The sequence below is a fragment of the Aulostomus chinensis genome, chromosome 11, assembly GCF_037954235.1.
Source record: "Aulostomus chinensis isolate RoL2024-O1b breed Wild chromosome 11, RoL_Achi_v1.0, whole genome shotgun sequence".
NCBI classification, from domain to species: domain Eukaryota; kingdom Metazoa; phylum Chordata; class Actinopteri; order Syngnathiformes; family Aulostomidae; genus Aulostomus; species Aulostomus chinensis.
Genome location: NC_141330.1, coordinates 25,470,903 through 25,494,063, shown reverse-complemented (window position 1 = coordinate 25,494,063; position 23,161 = coordinate 25,470,903). Strand labels below are relative to the sequence as shown.

The following is a 23,161-nucleotide window of genomic DNA, read 5'->3' as shown; positions in this document are numbered from 1 at the left end:
TCCGACCAATCATCGACCTCGGGGAGATTTCGCACATGCGCAATGTGAATGCGCGGGAGCGACTGAAAACCCAAACAACTGAGTGATGACGGAGGTGTAATCTTGATATTTAGCGATAAATTTACGGAATATAACTTCACGTAAAACGCATGAATATCAGGTTTGTTAAATCGTTAACGTCATTTCTCATCCCGGTGAATTCATGTGTTTAGTTTGCATGTTCGAACGTCTGCCATGTGTGTTTGTACTCGCTAACCGTGTTTTGAGCACACAGTACTGGACTGTCACGCTGAAACGGGCATGATTGTATCAGGATACTGGTGGAGAAAGAGTAAACATTTTAAAAAAGTTGCTCTTGTAAGCCACACTGAAACAGTGTTAGATATGGTAACGTTACCAAGCAAATGGAATAATTTAATGTAGATGTCGATTGTCTGTTTGAAACACAAATTTCCATTTCCTATATTGCTTAAAATTAGACTAACACCTGCCTATAACATACAGATCTAGCCTGTAATTAGGGCCTGAGCCTGAAGGTACTTCAGTCGAAGACCCTATTATTGTGTTTATTTTACTATGATGTCCTACATTTTGTGCTAGTCATTGAGGTGTGTTTCACATCACAGCCAGTCTGCTTTTATATCGTGCATCTGTTCGATGTCATTCGTATATGCCTGTTGCTTTTAATTGTGCTCACTGCAACATGATTTAGTAATCTTGTAATGTCTTCTTACAGGATTGTTCGTCAGTGAAGGTGACTGGCAGCATGGCAGACAACAACAGCCAGTCCCTTACTCCCCCAGTCTCCCCTTTTGCTGAAGACAGTGTTTGTGATCTGACTCCATCCAGGCCACCGTGCTTCTGCTGTTCTGAAACAAAGAACGACCCAACTGAAGCACTCTCAACAGAAGGATACGCCACTCGAGGCTCCTTGAAACGGTAAAGATGTGTCAGGTCGCCTGAGACACAAAAACTGATTTGGGAGTCTTTATGAGTCTTTAAATTGCAGCATCTGAGAAAAAAAAATGTCCTGGGAAAACTGGACAAAGTTATTTTCACTGATGTGTTGGAGAGAACAAATTAAATTTCACTTATCTCTGTTGTAATGAGGTGCCATCAGAAGGGTCTTCTGTGGGAAAAATCTCATTCTATAAGGTCTTACTAATGGAATGAGTCCGTAGGCTGTTGTTGCATCTTGATCCGGCCCCCACAGAGTACGAGACCGACACAGTGGAGATCTTTGGTTTTCCCTGGGTGACTGAGACTGCACTGGTTGAATCTACAAAGCTACTCTTTGGCCTGTTCAGGTAAACTAAGATGCTCAGTGCATTGATGCAAAGCTGATTGGCGTTTACATAAAATAAAAAAAAAAATTGTTAAGTTACCCCAAAGGTATGGTCAGTTTTTCATGGTTGACGGTAGACTAATTTGATTTTTGTTCTGTTGTATTGCAGACAAAAGATTTACAGGCTTGACACGTTGGTACAGTGCAGTTCACTTGACTTTGGTAAGCTTAATTCTTTTTTAAGAGTTCAGCTAGTTTTTGGTGTACATGCCAGTATTTTGTCCCCTCAGTGGACCAGTTTTTGCATACGTAAACATCATACAATGTGTGACCCAGAGACTTTGATTCGTGCAAGAGCTTCACTGAGAGGAGCAGACAAATTTTAAGCTGTGCTAATGCTTTTCAGTTGGGTTTTTTCCATGTCATTATTGTGAAACTTCCATGTAATAATACGGTGGGCTTGCTTACATAAGAATTATGAACACTGCCCTCAAAAGCTGTGTGTGTGCGCGTGCTTATAGGTCAAGCAGGCAACCTCCACTATGAAGCGGAGGAGCTCAGACAGCAGTGTGTTTCATTTCTCCAGTATGTCAAAGTCTTTTTGCACAGGTAATTCTGTATTTCTAATCTTCTCCCAGTCACGCCCCTGGCCGGCTGTTGATAGCGAAGTCTGTACAAAATGTGGTGCTTTGATGACATGACTCGCCTTTTTTCATCTGTTTAGACACCTACAACCGTCCTGCACCCTGGATGCAGGTCCATCGCACCCCTATGAGCAGTTGGAGGGTCTGCTCCCATCTGCTCTTTTGGAGGAGCTGTTTGGCGTCACTCTCCTTATAGGAAGACTCAAAGATCTGCCCGCCAACGTTCAGAGTGCCTTCACTATGCAGAACCAGGGAAAGGTATGGCTCGTATTGGGTAGCATGCACAGTTATTATCAACACAGATATCATGTAAACTGTATGATACGTAGTGTGATGTTAAAAAGGTGAAATGATGCTTGTACAATGAAAGGATGGACTTGGTGAAGACTGAATATTGATGAGCCGGAATTTGCAACACATCATAAAATGTACGATTACAGGGATACGCAGTCAATTATGAATCTCTCCCCTCACACAGAACTGACTGGTGGACTTTAAAGATATTCCTATCTGCTTTCAGTCATGCCACTCATTGTGCATTACCTCGACAGATTTTTCCTCCGTCTTGGCATCTGTTACACCTCCATCTTGACATCCACTGGTCGGTCTTGGAGATCCTTCATCTTCTTGGCCATAAGATGCAAGGTAGGTGTCTGGGCTTTGCAACCAAGTGCTCAGACAGGAAATGAAACAACAGTGAGATGTGGCCTGCTAACGGAGGCACTATATTCTGGTCCAACATCCACCAGCGAACAGAGCAGGCTATAATTCTCTGATTTTCTGCACATGTTGACTCATATAATCATGAAAACAAACTTTTTGGTAAAAGTACCTGTACCTCTCCCCAGGCCAGGTGGTGTTTGCCCACCAGTTTGTGAACCTGACGGGAGAGAACCTGACTGATACCAGTCTATTTGAAGAACACCTGTGCAGTCTGCTATGTGACCTCACTGGTTTGGCCATTGGCAAATACAGCAAGGTGGGCGTCTGGCCATAACTGATTACACCATCCTGTTGAGATGTACCAGTGGTATTACTGTATTTCCTTGAGGGTGTAAAAGTTACAAAAATAAGCCTTGAGTTGCATTGTCAATATTTTTGTATTACAAATAGAATGAAATAAAGAGTGCTTTCGTTGACATGCTTGAGATGAGCTGCTGTGGTAACGGGTTAATTTGATCCTGTTCATTCTTAGGTGAGGCCTACGGAGGCTCTGAGCAGCCACCATCACCTTTGCTCCTGCACCAAAGAACTATGGATCCTGGTTATGCACCTTTTGGAGTACAGGACCAAAGTGCTGCACACACAGGTAATGGAAATAAACACATATAATATCATACGAAAGATCTGACACTTTCCTGACTAAACGAAGCAATGTTTTCCCTTCTAGTCTTTCTGGAGCTACATGAACTTGTTGTTGAGGCCTCTGGTTTCAGGGAAGCCACCACTGGAGCAGTTCAGTGGCCTCCCAACACACTGTAAGGACCGCCTGGGGTTCACATGGTGGTTGGTGACCCATTTAGCAATGTTGGGCCAGTACAGTCATAGTGGCACAATCCAGAGTGAGGTAAGAGACAGGAAGTCCAAACAAATGTTAGTTGAATGTAGTTTTTCATTATTTTCATGATTTAATTAAGAAATATTTATTATGTTATTGGTTTAATTTTGTTTTTTTATGTATTTTCTTTTTGCACTCAGAAACATCTAGATGATAACTGGACATTTATGGAAGAACTGCTGAAGTTAACTTGTAATTCCAAGGTAACTCTGCTTCTTGATACTGGTTGATCTTTTCGACCTTTCACATCGACAAAAAACTTCTTAAAAAGTCCCATGCTAAAGTGAACTCTACTTGTGTATGTGCTTGTACATTTGTACAACACCAGGGGGGTCTGGCAGAGGAGCAGGTCAGGATGCATGTCCACTGCTGTCTTACTCTGTGTCTGCTGTGGAAACCCAGCACCAGCGCCGTCTCCTCCCTCTGGGACTACTATAGCAAGAATCTGGTGAGGTCAAATGTTGCTGTCACTTAAGTACAGATGAGAAACGTTAATCAAGATTCATATTTTGCTTCCAAATAGCTTTAGCTCCATATTTACGATCGTAGGCTCAAGTAGATAACAGCTAAAACTCCAAATGTATGTATTTCAATTTTTCAATGTGATGCATCATTTTACACCTTTTATTTCTTTACTGACATTCTAGTAGGCATACGTTTCTTTAGATTCCATCCATCCATTTTTTACCGCTTATCCTGTTAAGGGTCGGGGGGGGGGGGGCTTAAACCTATCCAAGCAGCCTTCGGGCGAGAGGCGGGGTTCACCCTGGACAGGTCACCAGTCCATGGCAGGGCCAACACATATAGACAGACAACCATTGGCTCTCCCAGCCACGCCTACGGTCAATTTAGAGTCTGGATTAACCTGGTCCCCTCTTGATGTCTTTGGACTGTGGAGGAAGCTGGAGTACCAGAGAGAACCCTGCAGGAACAGGGAGAACATGGAGACTCACCCAGAAAGACCCTCTGCTCCAGCCGGGGCTCGAACTCGGAACCTTCTTTCTGTGACAGTGCTGACCACTGCACCACCGTACTGCCCTCTTTAAGATTCCGACTGTCAAATTCTATTTGTTTCATTTTCATAATCTTAACATTTTTCTTTTAAATCATTACTAAGGCCTGTATAAGGGGCAGATGTAACTCAAATTAAGTTATAAATAAGAGGGTAATAAAAAGGCAATTTGTCAGTTGATTGGACCAACTGTTTGCCAGTCATCATTCATAACACCCAACATGCTATTTCCACCCATTTATTGTTTAATACAAGCAATTTATCCTACTTCCAACCAAAATGTCAATCAAAAACCACGCCCACTGTCAAGTTCACCCATTTCTGGCTTTGCAGACCTGATTAGGAGCTGATATATCACAGCTACACCCATTTTTCTTTCAGGATCAATTGTCAAAATGCCTTGATGACATTTGAGCCAACAGCAAATAAATCACCTAAGAGCTCTACTGATCAGCTCATCCTATCACTCACCAGCAGGGCTGACTGCTCATTACCCAGCCACTAGAGCCCATAGGAGGCGCTTCACATGTCTGAGGGGTTTTATGTTATTATTATAGTTCTATGTCTATATGCAATATTAAACGTCTCCTGGATGATATTCTAAACTCCTCAGGTAATGTGCAGCACATACGCTGCCATGTAGAAGCTGAGGCAGTATGGGATAGTACGCAGTTCTGAAGGAGTGGGCATGGTTTTGATTGACATTTTAGGCAGAAGTAGAAAAAAAATCACTTGCTTTTGCTTTTATCAAATCCAATGACAGTTAACGCCTCTTTTCTCGGTTCACCTGCAGTTTCATCTCTTCCTTTTTAGTTTTATTGCCACTCTTGACACCATAGTCCTTAAATGATAAAAGGTAGTTTTGTGATGTGAATGATTAATGAAATACAGAGGAAATTTTATAATCAAATAGGCTGGGAATTAATCAAATCCCTTGATAAATGTGCAGTTCCCCCTCCCATATGCCTGTACATTTACATTATATCCTGTCCCTCCATCCCAGGGTGCTTCATTCACAGTGCCTTGGCTTGGGTTGTCTTGCCTGGGCACTGTGTCCAAGACGCCCCTGTCTTTGTTGGAGCAGGCTCGCAGCTTCTGTTCCCCCTATCCCCTCTACTCAGAGGGACACGCCCAGCTCTACCGCTCATCCAGCTCCTTCCACATCTTCCTGCGAGTGTTGGCCCTGTGCCTCAACCAGGACAGGGTTGGTGGTGTCCCGCAGAGACAAATCAAAGGAAGGTAAGGTTGGAGACATGTCTGGAAATCTCTCCCTCCTTCACATTCATTTTCCTTGAAAGTAGGTCTAAATACTAAGCACCTGACTCCTTATACACTCTGTTTTCAAGAGGGAAAACATAACGTTATGGAAATCATTACTTATCAGGATACAGCTTTGTAAGATTCCTCTTCCCTTTAATCCTCTAATGTGTGATGCATCTTTGTGCCGGTTGGATTTGTGTTTGTGTATATGCGTGTGTGCATGAATCCTCAAACAAATGTGTATTTGCTCATGATCACGCTGTTCAGTCATGTTTGTACACCAGGTGCCAACAATCTTCCAGTGCGTCTTTGATATTTACTCAGGACCCCCAATGGAGCAGGTGTCTCTGGAGTCAACCACCTGCTCCTTAGCACAGACCAGAGCCAAGGAGCTTCCTCCTTGTGTACACATACAAACACACACACTCAATGCTGCACCCACTGTCTACAGCAGGGTTTCCCAAACTTTCCAGCCATGACTCACACAGACCAAAGACTCAATATGGTCAAAGCATACAAATTTTGCATTTATTTGCACCAGTAGATCATTCAAATACATCCATTCAAGATGTATTTAAAGTATAAGTACTGTATCTTTTTAATTACAATAATGGAAAAAAATAGGCTATTTCTTATATTTTTAAAAACAGTATTTCCACTCTGGAAATCATCACAACAGCCTCTTTGAGACCACTGCTCTAGAACAATGATGGTTTAAGTGTGTGAGGCCATTGTGTGGGGGACGAGTGTGTGTCTTTGTTAAAGAAGGAAAGTAAGATAGAAAGGATAGATCACAAGCTGATGTGCACATCAGAACTGAGCCTTGGACCCTCCTATATCCCAGGCCGGCTGGGCGCCAGAGAGCGGGAGCCATAGATAAATCTGCCTAATGACTTCCCTCTGTCTGTAATGTGCTCAGTAGCACTGCAGACATGGGGGCTAATTAGCTAACGAGCGTGGCGGTTAATTCGCCTTAACGAAGCTGTGTTGTTTTCCAGCATGGATAGAGAGTGGAGCTTGTGTGGTGGGGAGCGGGGGTGGTTGGCAGTCTGGCAACAACCAAACTGGGCTGGGACAGGTCCAGATCCCCCCATCCCTCCACTTCCCTCCAACAAAACTATCATCACAACCTCATTCCCATCAGGAGGTGTTAGGCGTGCTGACTGTATCACTACAACATTTCGGCAGCCTTCCCACTCCTGGCCAGGCTCTACGGGACACCCGTGACGGTCGCATTAATGGGATCGACTGCAAGCATGTTGATCTCCAAAGCCAGGAGTTAGGAGCATCTGCTCGCCTGCGGGAAAAAAAGCTGTCCGAAATAAACAAACAGACCGACAGGTTGGGAGAAGGCAGAAAATCCCCGCTGCTGCCTCCCAGTGTGCTGCTTACATCCCTGTTACATATTAGCCATTCATCTATTTAAATCTCCCTCCCCTCTCACACAAACTGCATGCTTGGCCACCTCCTCCTTTCATAGTCCTCTGTGGGTGTAACTAAGCTCATTCTTTCTCAGCTTCTTCATATCAGTCATACTTCTTAGTCTGAGTTTGTCTCGGGATGCTCGCTGCTTGTGGTTGACCTCAACAGCAGCTCCTCCACCTGTGTGGGCTGAATCTGTGTTTGGTTGCGGGTTGGGGGGGCTCCAGCCTTCTATGTTTTCATGCCAGTTGAGAAGAGCGTGTGTGTGTGTGTGTGTGTGCGTGCGCGCACGTGTGTGTGTGTGTGTGCGTGCGTGCATGCTGAGAGATTTTATTGATCTCTCTCTGGTGTTGCAGTAAATTGGTTTGGCTGTAGAGAGAGGGACCAAGCGCCCACTGCTGTGTGTCTGAGTGTCTTTGACATTTAACATGATCTTTAAAGGCATTTCTCCACAGTGCCCCCAGGATCTAACAGCGTGCTGGGTGGTTCTCTATTCTTGCTCCCTCTCGCACTTTATCTTTCTCCCTCTCCTCTGGACACACACACACTGTAGGCTGGGCAGCCAAGACTCCCCTGGAGCTGCAAGGGTGATGGGGGGGGGGGGGGGGGCACAGTGGGGGTGGAAAGTTCAGTTAGTCAGCATTTAAAGTCAGGGGTTTAAGAAGAACAAATTACCTCTGAAGAGCTGTTCCCTTCAAGTAAAGTGAAAAAAATGAAATCATGTTTTAAAAAACAGAAGATTTCATTACCTGATTGTGAAGTGTGCTGACTCGAATCTTTCCCTCTTTCTCTACCTTTTTTCTTTGGAGGTGACCACATTGTGAATGCTCATGGGTCTGTTGGGGGATTTCTTAAAGATCATTTTTGGGGGAATGTTATGCCTTTATTTGATAGTGATAGTGGAGGTGATTGGGGGAATGACATCTACTAATCACTTTCCTGCCTTGGTCTTTTCAGAATTTACTCCAAGTTCTCAGCAAAGAAAATGCAGGAGCTGTCGGAGGCTGGCCTCACCAACTTCCTGCTGCTGTTTCTGGTGGTGGCAAGACAGGTAGAGCTGGAGGATGTAGCCAACAGAGCCTGTGAGCTGCTGGGCTTCCTGCCATCTAATTGTCCTCCTGGACATCGCACTTTAGTCTGGAGGGGACAGCTAGCACTGCTGTTGTTATTCCAGGTATGTCGGTTCATCTTGAGAAAAAATATGTACATTGTTGAAAGGATAGCATACAAATGATAATTTTTAAAAACAGTGCAAGAGTTTACATGTGATGTGATCTTTGTTCTAGGAGAGGGGCCTGGATGTGGGAGCCCAGGTTAGTTGGCTGGCCTCTTCCTTTAACGAGACAGCCAAGGAGTTCTATAATAAGACTACAGAGGTCTCCCGCAAACTTGCCCTCTGGGGGCCTCTTGGCTCATACCTGGAGGGGGTGGCTGAGGTGTTCGAAACAAGTACCGGGCTTAGCCTCTCTGAGGAAAAGCTCCTAAACGAAGGATTTGATTGGCTGCTGCCTGCTTGCCGCCAGTCCGAATTGAACTCTGCCCTGGGCTTTCTTCAGATCGTCCTTGCCCAGCTCAGGTGAGGCAGCTTGTGTTAATATTAACCTGCTCCCAGGTATCGCTGTCTTTGTCTTAGCCTATATTTTATTCACCAAGAGCAGCTACATCAGTTGGTAGTAGACACTTTAAGACAAATGTTTTCTGGCCAAGGCTGAACTAAGCTTTTTTTATTATTTTTTTAAAAATCTGATAAGTGGCTAAAGTAGAGAAGGGTGATCTCCAGATGCTGCCAGGCCAGGGACCCCCAGTACTCATATTGACAATAGGCTGATTGTCCTGTTTGCAGGAATGAGTGTACATAAAGTCACTCAGGAGACCTAGTGGCCCTCATATCACCTGCACCAGGTGTTGGTGGAGCCATGAGTAGAATTACAGGCCCAAGGGAGCCTACATGGCCCCTCTTGTTATCATGCGAATGGCAGCAGTGGTGTGGACTTTTTGAAAGACGGGTTCACCAGTAGGACATGGGTTTTCGTTACACGAGTGAACACAGCCAAAGGTGGGAGCCGCAGCTGAAACAGTGTCTGTTTATGTGGGAAGGTGGAGGCAGGAGAAGGGGCTGCAGCAGATAGAATTCATCTGAGGCTAGAAGGTTAAGACATGAAGAATGATGTGTGATCTTTCCAGATTTACCTGAGTTAAATCTATTGATAAAAAGCTGAGTGTCACCTCGCTGGTCAACCATTCAATGTCCATTGAACCAGAATAATAGCAGAGTTTAAATGAAATGAATGAGTACTGGATTATCACACCAAACTGATAGACAATGATCAAGGTAGCTTGTCCAAATGTAGCCATGTTTGAAACTTGTATAACTGACTAGGATACAATTTTATCATGATATATTGTATAGGATATATATTTGGTTTGATGATGTTATACTCAACAGCTGAAAACTCACCTTGCTGTGAAACCTGGGTTTAATCCCATTGACAATATTCATGTGTCTGTGCGCTACATCAAAGCTGCAGACTCTACTCTGATGTCAACCATGACTGACATAGTAACGGGAGGCTACTAGCCATGTAACGATATTGACAGGAGCAGAAGACTTTAGAGAAGAGGAAGAATTACATATCAATACAGTAGCATGTGAGGGGAAAAAATTGCAATCTTCGGCATCCTTTTTTGCATGGCCTTCGCCAAATAGGCAGTGTTATCAAACACTCCATGTAAATTTATGTAAAATCAGTCAAACAAATTCAAGACTAACAGTTAAATGTCAACAGGCTGTAAATACGACATTGACGTATCACTTTATTCAATCTCAAACATGTTGGCAAACAGTGGACTTTTGTATGTACGACAAGTTCTGTGTCTGGATACTTCAAGGAACCATGTAAATCCAAGAGTAACTCTACTTTTTGCTCTGATTTGCTTTTTTAGCAGCTGATGGCTCCATTGTGTTCACAGGGCAGTTGCGAACCTTTTCTGCCTGACGGTGCTAGGCAGGTAGCCTCCAGTGGGCTGGTCGGTCATTTTGTTATAATGGCAACCAGCTGCCTGAAGAGGCATCATTGATTAGAGCAGGATCAATGAACACAAATGGTTAAAGTTGGAGCTTGTAGCAGAGGTAGAGGGCAGTTGCTCCACCCTGGTCTCGATCCAGGGTGCATGGGGTACTAAACATGTTCACTGATTGCAAAGAGACAGATTTAACTGCAGTGACGGCAGTCTGTCACACATCTCCGCCCTTGGGAAAGTGTGCCCATGCACTTCACACATATGCGCATCCTCCACTAAACTATTCCAATTTCCAGTATGCCCCGCACACTCATGCTTCTTCCATCTCTGGGGTCCCTCACACAAGGGTCGACCTTTCCTGGAGGTCCTTCATATGGTTCACGCACTCAGCATGCCTCCAGTGTCCTAATGTCTCCCACTGTTTAAATAAAGATATTTAGTAGAACAGCCTTAAATCAGGCTATGACTCTTAAAAACAAATTTGCATGTAGATCTAGTGTGCCAATAAAAACTATTCTGGAGAAGTACTACTGTGAGTACCTCTTAATACTTGAAAGGTTAATAAACAAGATGAAAACACTTGAATACGTGTAAGTCTTAAGTGTTACATATCCCACTCATGTAAGTGTATGATTGTTTGAATTCTCCAGCGTGTAGATTCCACCCTCCACACAAACCTACACACCTACCCACACACTAAAAGTGAAACACTAACCTAAGTGTCATCTCTTATCTCAGTGCTGCGCTCCCATAACACGGTGTCTAGTTAGCTTAGCTAATTCCCCAACTTCCCATCTCAGATCTTGGGGTTGGAGGGCACGCATTTGCACATTAATGGCCAAGGAAAGAAAGAAGAAGAAAATTCCCAGAGGCCCCCTGTGTTATGGCCCGGACCACACTGACCCATTTAACCAAATAAAAAAATACCATGCTCTCTCTCTCCCAGTCCGTCCCACCAAATTAAACATAATTCTTCGGCCTGGCAATTCTCTGTATCGCTTTGTGATTAATGCCTTTTCTGTGACTCGATTAATGGGTAATTATGTGGCCTGGCAAATTTAGCCTTTGCATCATTATGTCTATTAAGAGCTGTGTGGAATCTGCACACATTAAGAGAATTATTCTGCTAATAGCTGAGGCAGTGGAGGGTCTGGACATTCACCCTTGACTCTCATCGCCATGGCACTCGGGCAAGAAGCCAGTCTTAGGCATAATTCCGTGGTCATATTCCTCCCCATGACCCTGTGGGACGGCGATACTGGTCGAGGAGGTGAGCTGGCCTTGGCACAAACTGCTGGATGTGTTTTCAGCACAAACAATTAATCCCCATCACCTGGCTTCATAAAACACAGGCTTCCTTATGAGACATTCACCTTTGTGATTGTTAAGTCAAGGGCAGCTAGTTAGCTTTCTTAGGACGGATTAAAGGGCAGGAGATAATTACACACAAGCTTTCTAGTCTTAAGGTTTGTATTACCTTTAGATCATAATTTAAACATACACATTAAGTAGATGCAGGACCATACTACACAATATTGTGTTTTGCGCATTTTTTCCAAACCCATTCTGTCACTCTGGTAACAATCTCTCTATATGTTAGCACAAGTTTTAAGGAACTCAAGAAGATTTGGGGAAATGCACTCATTGACTATCATTTTTAGTGTCAGACAAGCAGATCAGGAGCTTTTCCCCTTGCTGCATTAATAGACCTAGGGTTGCATTGTGGAAAAATGTGAGAGTTACAGGATATTATTTCATCAGATCCATATCTGGTGTTACTTTGACTGCCTCACCCTCCTGTCCAGTCTTCCTCACTCAGCTTCCAAAGTCTGCCATTCCTTTTTGGCGTTCATTGCAGCTAAGCAAACTACTAGTAAGCCATCCGGTGGGGAGCGGGAGGTCTGTAATGCACTGGAGAGGAGAGGAGGGGTATCTATCTGCTTGTCTGGCACTAAAAGTGATGGATAATAAATGTATTTACCAAAATGTTTTGAGTGAAGTAGAATGCTATAAGATATAACCTGTCTGTTATTAAAGAATGCTACGTTTTAATTTTAAACTGTATGTGTCTGTATAGTACATGCAGCTAGGGAGGGTTAAACAGGGTCCCTAATGCTTTGCGTGGCATTCAGTATGAGTGTGTGTTTGTGTGTACACATTGTAAGAAGCTGCAGTTAGGAGGATTAAGTGGGGTCTCTGACGATGTCTTGTACAATGAGGGTTGATGGGTGTGAAAGGCCCATTCCGCAGTAGTAACGAGGCTAATGAATTCAGACTCTAATCGATTGTCTCAGCTCTCTCTGGATTAGATGCAACCTTGCTGGAAGGGAAGGCACCGCTGAGATGTGTGTGTGTGTGTGTGTGTGTGTGTGTGTGTGTGTGTGTGTGTACGTACACACCATAGCAGATCAGAGTGCATGGCTGTGGATGGGAATAGAGGGGGTGGGGGCTCTATCCTTTCCTCCTTCCCCAGCACACCTCAAGTCCCACATCCCCACACCCCTATCCGGGTGGATGAGGGTCTGGGATGAGGGGGACAGGAGGATCATCTCCAGTCTAAATGAGATTACAGCTCCTTCAGCTGCTTATCTGGGCTAATGCCAGCCACTGAGGAGCTGCTGCTGCTGTAGCGGCTGGGGCCGGGGCGAGGGATGAGCCAGAAGAGCCAAAGTACGCTCTGTGTACAGGGGATCAGCAGTAGGCTTCAGTCTATACCCATAATATCCTCCTTTCCTTCCCTTCCCCACCTCCACCTCTACTCCACTGCTCCACACTGCAGCGCACCACCGCACCCAGTAATCCCCCAGGAGAGAAGAAAGGGAGAACACTTTAAAAAGCAAGAAGAAAGGAGGAACAGGGTTTTAGGTGAAGAGGGAGGGAGCACCGTGTTTGGATAGATTTGTTTATTTGCCTTCTGTGTTCCACCAGGCGGGTTCATCAACGCAGCGTCCAGTCAGGACACACCGTGACCTGGGTGCCTGCCACTACCAGTGTGGTGAAAGAGCACCACCTAGCGGTAGCAGCAGCACTATGGGCACATTTCTTCCCCTTCCTCCGCAGCCTACGCCTCTCCCAGACCCCACCAGCACAGCTGGCAGATGCTGCAGCAGGTCAGTAGTATCCTCTGGGAAGAAAAGGAGACAGTGAGTGAAGGGATGGATGAGCCTGAAGAAGACGGGGTGGGAGAAATCAGGGGAAGAGTATGAATTTCTGATGACCGATAAGGAGAGATAAAATTGATGTCGACATTTGGGATGAAGCAAGAGAATTAGAAGTGGGGATAGAAGAACGGTGATAGAACACTAGCTAACCAGCAAAGATGGTCAACATGATTTAAAGATGTAAAGGCTCAAAAATCCTTGCAATTTAACAAGTGCACATAAATTATACACAAATATATAAATTTGGGACTAATCCAGCGTTAATGAGCTGTTTTCTCTGTACTCAGGCTTCACTCTGCTGGCCTTGGATCTGCCTGGGTCTGCCCCTCAGGACCTCCAGCCCAACCCAGTCCAGTCTATCATGCACTACTTTGGCTGGGATGACATGGTCCACCCACTTTTAGTGACTCGCTACCTTCCACATCTTCTTCAAAACAGGTGCGTTTCTTAACACCCACTGTGACTACACCCCAAGAGTTTTCATTACTCCTGTTTGGAAAACATCAGGTCCATCCGATGCAGGTCATTCTCTGACTGATTCCGAAACTGTCGGGGATCAAGCTTCATGAAAGCACACAGCAAGGGACAAAGTAGTTTTATGTAACTCCTGTGGGTGTTTCAGGAAGTTTTTCATTACTAAATTAGACCATGGCCATCCTTGGTATTAAAAAAATATATACATCTTCCAAATACCACGCAAGAGTCCAGAACAACGTGATTGTTTTAACCATAGAAGTCCACCTCAGATGGTCGATAAAGTGATGTGAAGGCACAAAAAGCTCATTATTGAAATGTTTTTATGTTAGCTTATGTGCATATTTGATATGTTATTCATTTTTTTACTTCTTATTTTCTTCTCTCTGACTGTGTTTGTTGGACAACAGTAAGCCCAGTATAGACCAGTAAACCCAGTCACTTTAATAATTGCATGTGTTTCATTGGTACTTAGGGATCATTTCTATCTTTTCCAGCGAGCTGGTGTCCTCACTGAGCAGTGATCCTGCCAGTGGCTCGTCAGGATCTGCACAAAGTCTGTCAGTAAGGGCCTGGTTCCGTTGTGTTCTACAGCAGCACCTTCACAAGAACTCTGATGGGTCCGATAGCAGAAAAGGTGATACAGATGAATCCAAATATCTGTACAATGTGTTTAAAGCTGCAGCTACTCCACTAATGTACAGCACAGACCTTTTAAAAAGATGTGATCGCGAGAATAATGGCAGAAGCACCTGAAACCTGCATGTTTCATAATGCCAGGTGGGCGGTGACTCCACTGATTGCTAAAGGTCTGATTGTACAGAAGACCAAGAAAAAATGACACTGCATCACATTTGATTTGTTAACTCCCTAAACAATTTCCAAATGAGTTTCTGGTCTCAATCACCAGCTTCAGGCCTTCCTCAATACACAGCAGGATGATAATGTTGTGATTTATGGTCCCATTTAGATTAAAATACATCATGAAGCTGAGTATGTGACCTGTCAATCAGGATCAAGACTAAGCAAAGTGTATCAGTATTCTGTGTATACTGGCTTGATCCTCTACACCAAATATGGTGACCTCGAGCGGAAAAAAAAATGAGATAGCAACAAAAAATTATCAGCAAACACGGGTGACATCCCAGTGGCTTGGTCCACTTCTTTTTTCCCAGTACTACACTGTTACATACAATACCAGTCATAAGTTTGAATAAACCTTCTCATTTCATGGTTTTCTCATTTTCACGACTATTTACATTGTAGATTCTTCTTGAACACATGGAATTATGTAGTAAGCAAAAAAGTGTGAAATAACTACAAAACATGTTTTACATTTAAGAGTCTTCAGAATAGCCTCCCTTTGCTTTGATGACTGCTTTCCACACTCCAGGCATTCTCTCAGTGCGCTTCATGAGGCCGTCACCTGAAATGGTTTTCCAACAGTCTTGAAGGAGTTCCCAGAGGTGCTGAGCCCTTGTCGGCCCTTTTGTCTTCACTCTGTGGTCCATCTCATGCAAAACCATATGGATTGGGTTTAGGTCAGGTGACTGTGGAGACCAGATCATCTGAAGCAGCCTCCATCACTCTCCTTCTTTGTCAAGTAGCCCTTACACAGCCTGGAGGTGTGTTTGGGTTCATCGTCCGGTTGAAAAATCAATGATGGTCCAACTAAACGCTAACTGGATGGGATGGCATGTCTCTGCAGGACGCTGTGGTAGCCATGCTGGTTCAGTGTGCCTTCCATTTTGAATAAACCCCCAAGAGTGGCACCAGTAAAGCCCCCCCACACCATCACACCTTCTCCTCCATGCTTCACAGTGGGAACCACACATGTAGAGACCATTCGTTCACCTTTTCTGCGTCACACAAAGACACGGCGGGTGAAACCAAAGATCTCAGATTAGGACTCATCAGACCAAAGCACGGATCTCCACTGGTCTGATGTCCATTCCTTGTGTTTCTTGGCTCAAACAAATCTCTTCTGCTTGTTGCTTTTTCTTAGTAGTGGTTTCTTAGCAGCTATTTGACCATAAAGGGCTGACTGGAGCAGTCTCCTCTGAAAAGTTGATGTAGAGACGTGTCTGCTAGTAGAACTCTTGAGTGGCATTTATCTGGGCTCTAATCTGAGATGCTGTTAACTTGGGATTTCTGAGGCTGGTGACTTAGGTGAACTCATCCTCAGCAGCAGAGGAGACTCTTGGTCTTCCTTTCCTGGGGCGGTCCTCATGTGAGCCAGTTTCGTTGTCGCGCTTGATGGTTTTTGTGACTGCACTTGGGGACACATTCAAAGTTTTTGCAATTTTCTGGACTGACTGACCTTCAGTTCTTAAAGCAATGATGGACTGTTGTGTCTCTTTACTTAGCTGATTGGTTCTTGCCATAATATGAATTCTAACAAATGTCAAATAGAGCTGTCAGCTGTGTACCAACCTGACTTCAGCACAACACAACTAATGTTCCCAACCCCATTAAGAAAGCAAGAAATTCCACAAATGAACCCTGACAAGGCAAACCTGAGAAATGAAACCATTTCAGGGGACATCATGATGGTAGGAAGCCTCAGGGAAGACCCAGGACACACTGGAGAGACGATATCTCTCAGCCGGCCTTGGAACACCTCTGGAACCCCGGTGAGGAGCTGGACAAAGTAGCCGAGGAGAGGGAAGTCTTGGTTTTTCTGCTTAGGCTACTGCCTCCGCAACCCGACCCCAGATAAGTGGAAGAAGATGGATGGATACATATGAAGTTCACTGAGAGAAGGCCACGGGTTTGCTGCGTTGTCAACAAAGCAAAGGGTGGCTAATTTAAGGAATCTGAAATATGAAATATTTAACAATTTTTTCTTTGCTACATAATTCCACATATCTTGCTTCATGTATTTGATGTCTTCAGTATCTATCTACAATGAAGAAAGTAGTAAAAATAGAGAAAAAACACTGAATGAGAAGGTGTGTCCAAACCTTTTATTGGTAGTGTAGACATAGCAATAGAATATCTACAATTGTACTATAAAGTGTGAACATGTACTACAGACTTTTACAATAACGCTGCAAAAATGTTCAAACCTGTTACATTAAGGTGATGGGTGAAAGGATTTCTACAAGTGATGCCTTATTTAAAACATGTATTTTGCCTTCAAGTTCTCACAAATATGCATCTTGAGGTCATTAGGATGTTTTTTCCCACCTGCATCACTTCTTTGTAAATCCAGAATGTAGAAAGAGCCAGCCACATATATTTCGCTTGAAGCTAATGGTGAGTAACAACTAACAACAACAAAAATGACCATGTATAAACTCGAGCACATCTTCAGGTATCGTGCAAGTCTTCTTTATCCAGCCGTATCCTCAGTGTTCCTCAAACACTTTTATTTGCGATGAAAACAAAATAAATATAACCTGTAGCAATAGGAAGAGTTCTAAAGAGCTGTTTAGTGGACAGCTTTGGTGTTGGTTTGTTGTTGTTGATGCTTTTAGCCGTCAGAAGCCAGTAGATTCAAGCTTGAATACGTGGCTGGCTCTTTCTGCATTCTGGAGACCCAAAGTTATGAAGGCTGGAAAGGCTTCTCAATTAGCTCACCTTTTTGTTACACACAGTTAATGGGGGTAGTTGCACAGTGAAGTCTCTTAATGACTGACCCAAACTTACTGACCAGAGTTTGCACCAGCAAGTCATTACATGTTGAATCACACCTGATGTAAAGATGCATGAGTCACTTCGCTCTGGTCAGATCAAACATTCATTTTTATTTTTGCAGGCTTAAATTCTAGGCTTTTTGCCTCTAACTTTTTGCCTTGAGGTGACAGGATATATGAATGTGATGAGAGAACAAAACCAAGTATTCATGCGTGTCATCCCCCTCACCCCACCCCTCCCCCCAACCCTCCAGGCCGGGTTGTGGAGGAGCAATTATGTGAACTGACTCGGCTGGTGCTGCGGCTTCCAGAGGTGGACGCTCTTCTGCAGAGAGCCAACCTCCAACCCACAGCCGCTAGGACGGAGTCCACTGCAGCTCTGGAGATGTTTATCAAGGTAACAGACACTTGCAGGTGACAGGTGATACGTTGTCCTCATAGCAACAAGGTGAACCCTGCATCTTTGAGTATTATGTTTCATTGTAAATCCAAGACTTATAGCACAGTGTTAGACATTGTCTGCTCTTGGACAGGTGTGATAGACATCTTTATGGTCCTGTCCATACTTATATACCTAGAAGACATACAACTCTGTGGTGACTCCTCTCCTCTGCAGTTGGACAGGAACTACATGCTAATGTTTCCATAATTTCTGTCCTGGTGTCAGGCTGTGGGCGGTGTGTACGGTGGGCTGCAAGTTTTTACTGAGCGTTCCACCATGGTGACCAGAGCTCTGGACTACATCGGGGACATCCTAAAACACATTAAACCCTCTTTGGTCAGCAAGAACCCTGATGGAAGGCACCTGGCCTACCGGGTCGTTGGTAGGAGCAGGGTCCACTCCCCTCAAACACATAGCACTCAGAAAGCTTCAGGAATTCATTGTTACTTTATGTTTACAGACTGAAGTTGTTTTTTTAATCTGTGTTTGGTGTCTGTGATCCAGGCTGCATAGTTAAGCACTGGAGCCCCCTGCTGGCCACTTCTAAAGCCCAGCAGCTGCTGTTCCGCATCGTGGACGGGCTACTGCTTCCCCACAGCCTGAGTCAGCAGGACAAAGCTTTGAGGGACAGCCTGCCACTATATCTACAGGTTCGATCAAACACACACCACATGTACACTCAATACACTCACAACATTTTGGGGAGTCTGGAAAGACAGCAGGACTAAACAAGACGTTGTGATGGTAGACAACTGAGCAATCCCACCCTTGGAGACTCAGCTGTCAGTCATTGTCTCAGATGTTCCCTCTGTGGCATCGTCATTTCATGCTCCTGCAGGGTCTCTCAGTGGCGTCCAGTGTCTCTCAGTCGCAGGGGGCTTACCTGAAGCAGCAGCTCCGCTCTGTCACCCGCCGATATCTGGACTATTTCCTCCCCGCCTCGCCCTCCATGGGCGTCATCGCCAACCACCCAGTGCTTCTAGGTGCTTGTGAGAAGAGCCCGACAAGTCCCGGGGCTATGCTGAGGAGAACCATCCTGGAGGTGCTCTGGTAGGTTTCTCACACTGTGATGAGGTTCCAGACACACACACACACCCCCCATTACCTGGTTTAACATCAGTTTCACAGACGAACTGTATTTGAGGGGGGACATCACACACAATCAAAATCAAGAGAGAGCTGAGGGGTGTGTGTGTGTGTGTGTGTGTGTGTGTGTGTGTGTGTGTGTGTGTGTGTGTGTGTGTGTGTGTGTGTGTGTGTTCGTGTACCCGCATTAAAATGAGAGAAAGGAACAGTCTCATAGGGTGAAAACCTTTGTTACTTTTTCAGAATACTTAGACACACTTTTTCAAAGGAGGACGTATTTTAAAAGGCTTGAAAGTAAATGATTATAACGAATGGCTGAATTGATAGAAGATGAGTGTGTTTCAGATCAGCAGGTCATAGGGAAAACCATTTTGTCAATGGGGTTTATTATGTCACTTTCCTGTTGATGTCATTGTTTGTCTTCTGTTCTCTGACATCATAGTGATAGCTTCCTGCAGTTCAAAGGTCACACCCCTCCCCCTCGCCTGGCATCAGTCTTGATGTTCCTGCTGGAACTTCTGAGGCGGAACAGTGACTCGGACCCCGCCCTCCTCACGCTGCCACTCCCCTCGCTGCTGCGATGTGTGATGCTGGTCAATGAGCAGCAGGGTAAGATCAGTGTGGTTGTTCAACACTGAGGGTTTCCGGTTTCCAGGACATTCTTCAGCTCACTTGTAATTCGGTGTGGTTCTTCTTTGTTTAACTCTGTTGTTGCTCCATGAAATACGCCTGAAATAGAACTTTGGGTTATCGATCCAAGTGTGCCAACAGGGAGGAAAATGAAAACTGTCTAAGTGTCGATTCATCTCTAGACGGGCCTCCCCTCCAAAGTGTTCCCAAATCTTTCAGCTCAGGAGGCCCAAAACAGAGGTGCCAGCGCACGCGGGCACTAAGAGGCCTATCCAAGCACTGTTAGATCTAAATTGAATTAAAATTCACCTGCTGTTTTAATAAATTCAGTGTTGTAATGTTATTTGTATCTACAGAAACAATTAACTTTTATCATTTACATTTTTAAAATCACCTTACAAACCTCCATCTTGAGACCCTTTTATCGGAACCATAGCCTCATTTTGGGGAACCCTGATTTAATCCGCAAATATTCCCTGTTTGACAATTTCATTATTGAACCCCGGAGAAAAATACTTTGTGATATTTTGTCGATTTTAAGATAAAATGATACATTCATGTGTGTTGTTGAAAAGGTTACTTCAAATGAAAATCTGCCATTTGTACTCAGTAAACGGCAAACAGATCCTCAGGGCTTCCAGTTGTCTCCAGCCCTCTGTTCTTTGACCATCACACACGGTTGATAATCGGGACTGAAGCCCTGTCTCACGCTGTCTTCTGTGCAGTGAGGAAGACGAGCCTAGAGGCCCTCCAGCTTGTGGTGGAGCGATGTGCTGCTTCATCAGCAGAGCGACCATGCGACCACATGATCACTGTCCTACGGTAATTGATAATAATGTCTGGTAATAAACATCTGCAGCTGTGTTGGAGCTGCGTGGTGTTACACTCTGGATTTTCTCCCTCATAACTGGGATGCTCCTCTTGTAGGTCGTTTGTGGAGGAGAATGAGGGCGTGTACGATAGGCAGGTATATGGCGTCCTGGAGACAGTGGCTGTCTTAAATCCTCCTGTGGCTCAAGCACTGGTCCCCAACCTGTCTCTCGCTCTGAGAAACACTGAACACAAGAGAGGACTGGGCAAGAACACCGTGTTAAGGTGAGTAAGCGCATGAATCACGCCGGAAGCCGCGAGCACTGTCTGTGTTGTCTTTTAACTATTTTTAAGTTGTCTAGACGATGAACAGGTGTTCCATACTGCAGTAGAACTGTTCTTGTTTTATTAATGTGACAACTGATGTGACTGCTCCATCTCACTGTGTACCAGGAGTGCATATAAGAAGTTGCTGTGCCTCCTCGGGGAGAGTGGGCAGGCAGAGATATCCAGTCTGGAAGCCGACTAAAAAGTTTTCCAAGAGGACATGAAGCCAGCTCAAAGAACCTCTGAGTCGTCACACCAACAAATCTACTGAATGAATCATCAGAATTCATGCTTGCATGGCTAAATAGGAGGATTTACTGCATTGCTAAACTTTGCAGTGTATTGTCATTTGCTGAATTGTGAAAATTGTCAATGCACAAGTGTAACATGTTCCAATCGTGGTCTGGAAACCTGAACCCAGCAGCTTGTATATACTGTATGTATTGTAAAGAAGGTGCCGATTTGTATTCACGCTCATGCATTATTGATGAAATACAATGTGACACTAAAAACGTTTCAGCTGAGTTGTACAGCGGGAGCACGGCACACACCATCAGGTGCTGGATGCTTCTCTACTCGGTTAGCTCTCTGAATTACAGACTGGATGACAATCAAGCAAAAAAAAGAGTTGAGTAAAAGAGAGTTTTGATGCAATCCAAGCCACAGCAATCCCCTCCAAACCAACTTTAGTTTGCACCTAATCACACAAAGTCTCACTCCTGTTGACCACAATCACCAAAACCCATTTTCAGTCATTTTACAGCCTCATCAAACTGCATCAATCCCTTCACGTGAGCGTCCTGCTGCACTGCGTTTCTCCTCCATTATCAGGAGTGGCTGCAGGATTCCTGCCGGAGGACTCCTCAGATTAGGCTGTAATTATCTATTGCCACTCACAAATCAGAAAAAGTCGCTCATTTTGACACAGATTTTATCAATATTTATGAAACGGATTCCACTATAATTTGTTTCTGTAGGATATTTATTCTGAAACCTTCTCAAACACATTTTAGATGAATAAAATAATCGCAGGGTTTTCTCTGGATTCTCAGCAGGATAGTGTCACATTTACACATTATGGAGACGATGTGTAAAAGACACTATTGCCACATGAAGTCTTAGATCCTCAGCAAAATTAAAAATCTCACACAGGTTGATAGCACACACAGTAGCATGTCACAGCTGCTGCAGGACATCAAGGACTTTGGTGACCTTCAAGAAGAGTGACATGATCTTTTACGAAGCGAGAGCAGGTTTGGTCCTCTTCCTGAGAACACCCCTGTGAATGGGTGTTTCAGGTTTGATGGAAGTCTTATACAGTGAGCATGTAAGCAAGCACAAGGGGAACTCCTCAGAGCCCCTGTAGACTCTTAAGTCTGGCTGCCACTGAGGTGAGTTAACGCATCACTTAACTGGTAGACAGTTTGGCATTGAGTAGCTGTCTATTGTGGAAATTCTCATCATCTGGAATTTTTTTGTTCCTTTTTTTGGCTTCATTGGACACCAGGACATGTACTTCAGTCTTTGGGGAAATGTAACACTCAAGTTTACAGAGTAACGAGGCTCTCGTAGATCAAGAAGGTAAAATCCTGGACGTCGGGAGGTGACGTGCTCCAGAATAATTGCTGCTGTCAGGTCCTGGTTTCAAATAACAACAGTCCAAAGACGATGAGTCCTCCATTCTGTCTCTTTCTGAGGTCTTGTTCATGGATGAGTTACACAGCACCTATCCTGTGATGAGGTACTTGGAGTGTCTGTAGGTTTGGGCAGGTGAAGTAGGGAGCCGGTAGGAAACACGTGGCGATGCCGTTGGACGCGAATGGCAGTGTTGGACCGTAGAAAACCTCCTCCTTCCCCTCTCTGCTCAGATCCAGCACCTGGAGGAGAGAAATGTCTGGCGATTGTCCATGTTTCTCTTTGTAAAACACTTTGAAGTCGTAAATGTGGTGATACACACGTCATCCTGCCTTGGTAATATTTTATAGTTGGAAGTTCCAGTTTACAGAGAAAACTACAATTCTGTAAAATGAACTACCAAAGAGTAAAAAGGGTGGAGGTCAAATCACATCCAGAAAAAGGAGAGAAGGTAAACCGCATACATAAAAAGCAGAATGGGCAATATGTCATTATACTGTTTTTTTAACCATATGCTTCTGTGCCACTGCTGACAAATAGAAGATTTGACCTGAAAATGGCACTCAAGGGATGACTAAAGTGTTTAAGGTTCATCTGTGCACCGTAAAAAAAAAAATCAAATGTCAACCTCGTGGTGGCACTAAAGGGGAGTCATTCATTTCCCAACAACGTTCCACGGCAATCCATCAATATTTGGGGAGATATTTTAGATCTGGCTGGTCTGTGTGCTTCCTGCAGCATGTGAGGGCAACATTA

General features: G+C 44.4%; 2 protein-coding genes across 2 annotated transcripts in view; one reads left to right on the top strand and one right to left on the bottom strand.

Moving 5' to 3' along the window:
• Window positions 1–16: 16 nt before the first annotated feature.
• mms22l (MMS22-like, DNA repair protein) lies at window positions 17–21,295 on the top strand. The gene is made up of 26 exons (XM_086219193.1): window positions 17–160; window positions 737–939; window positions 1,182–1,307; window positions 1,455–1,507; window positions 1,807–1,894; window positions 2,010–2,187; window positions 2,481–2,574; window positions 2,778–2,908; window positions 3,125–3,238; window positions 3,320–3,496; window positions 3,628–3,690; window positions 3,816–3,935; window positions 5,503–5,738; window positions 8,139–8,355; window positions 8,468–8,757; window positions 13,131–13,312; window positions 13,651–13,801; window positions 14,335–14,474; window positions 17,730–17,872; window positions 18,143–18,299; window positions 18,422–18,567; window positions 18,756–18,967; window positions 19,446–19,612; window positions 20,359–20,455; window positions 20,561–20,728; window positions 20,897–21,295. Exons 2-26 carry the CDS (start codon window positions 767–769, stop codon window positions 20,970–20,972), a joined length of 3,699 nt encoding a protein of 1,232 aa, XP_086075319.1. The 5' UTR covers window positions 17–160; window positions 737–766; the 3' UTR covers window positions 20,973–21,295.
• klhl32 (kelch-like family member 32) overlaps window positions 21,220–23,161 on the bottom strand; it is a 28,817-nt gene continuing 26,875 nt past the window's right edge. Inside the window, exon 11 of the mRNA XM_086219194.1 lies at window positions 21,220–22,647. Within this exon, the coding sequence (XP_086075320.1) occupies window positions 22,486–22,647 (162 nt within the window). The 3' untranslated portion in view covers window positions 21,220–22,485. The remainder of the gene's footprint in view (window positions 22,648–23,161) is intronic.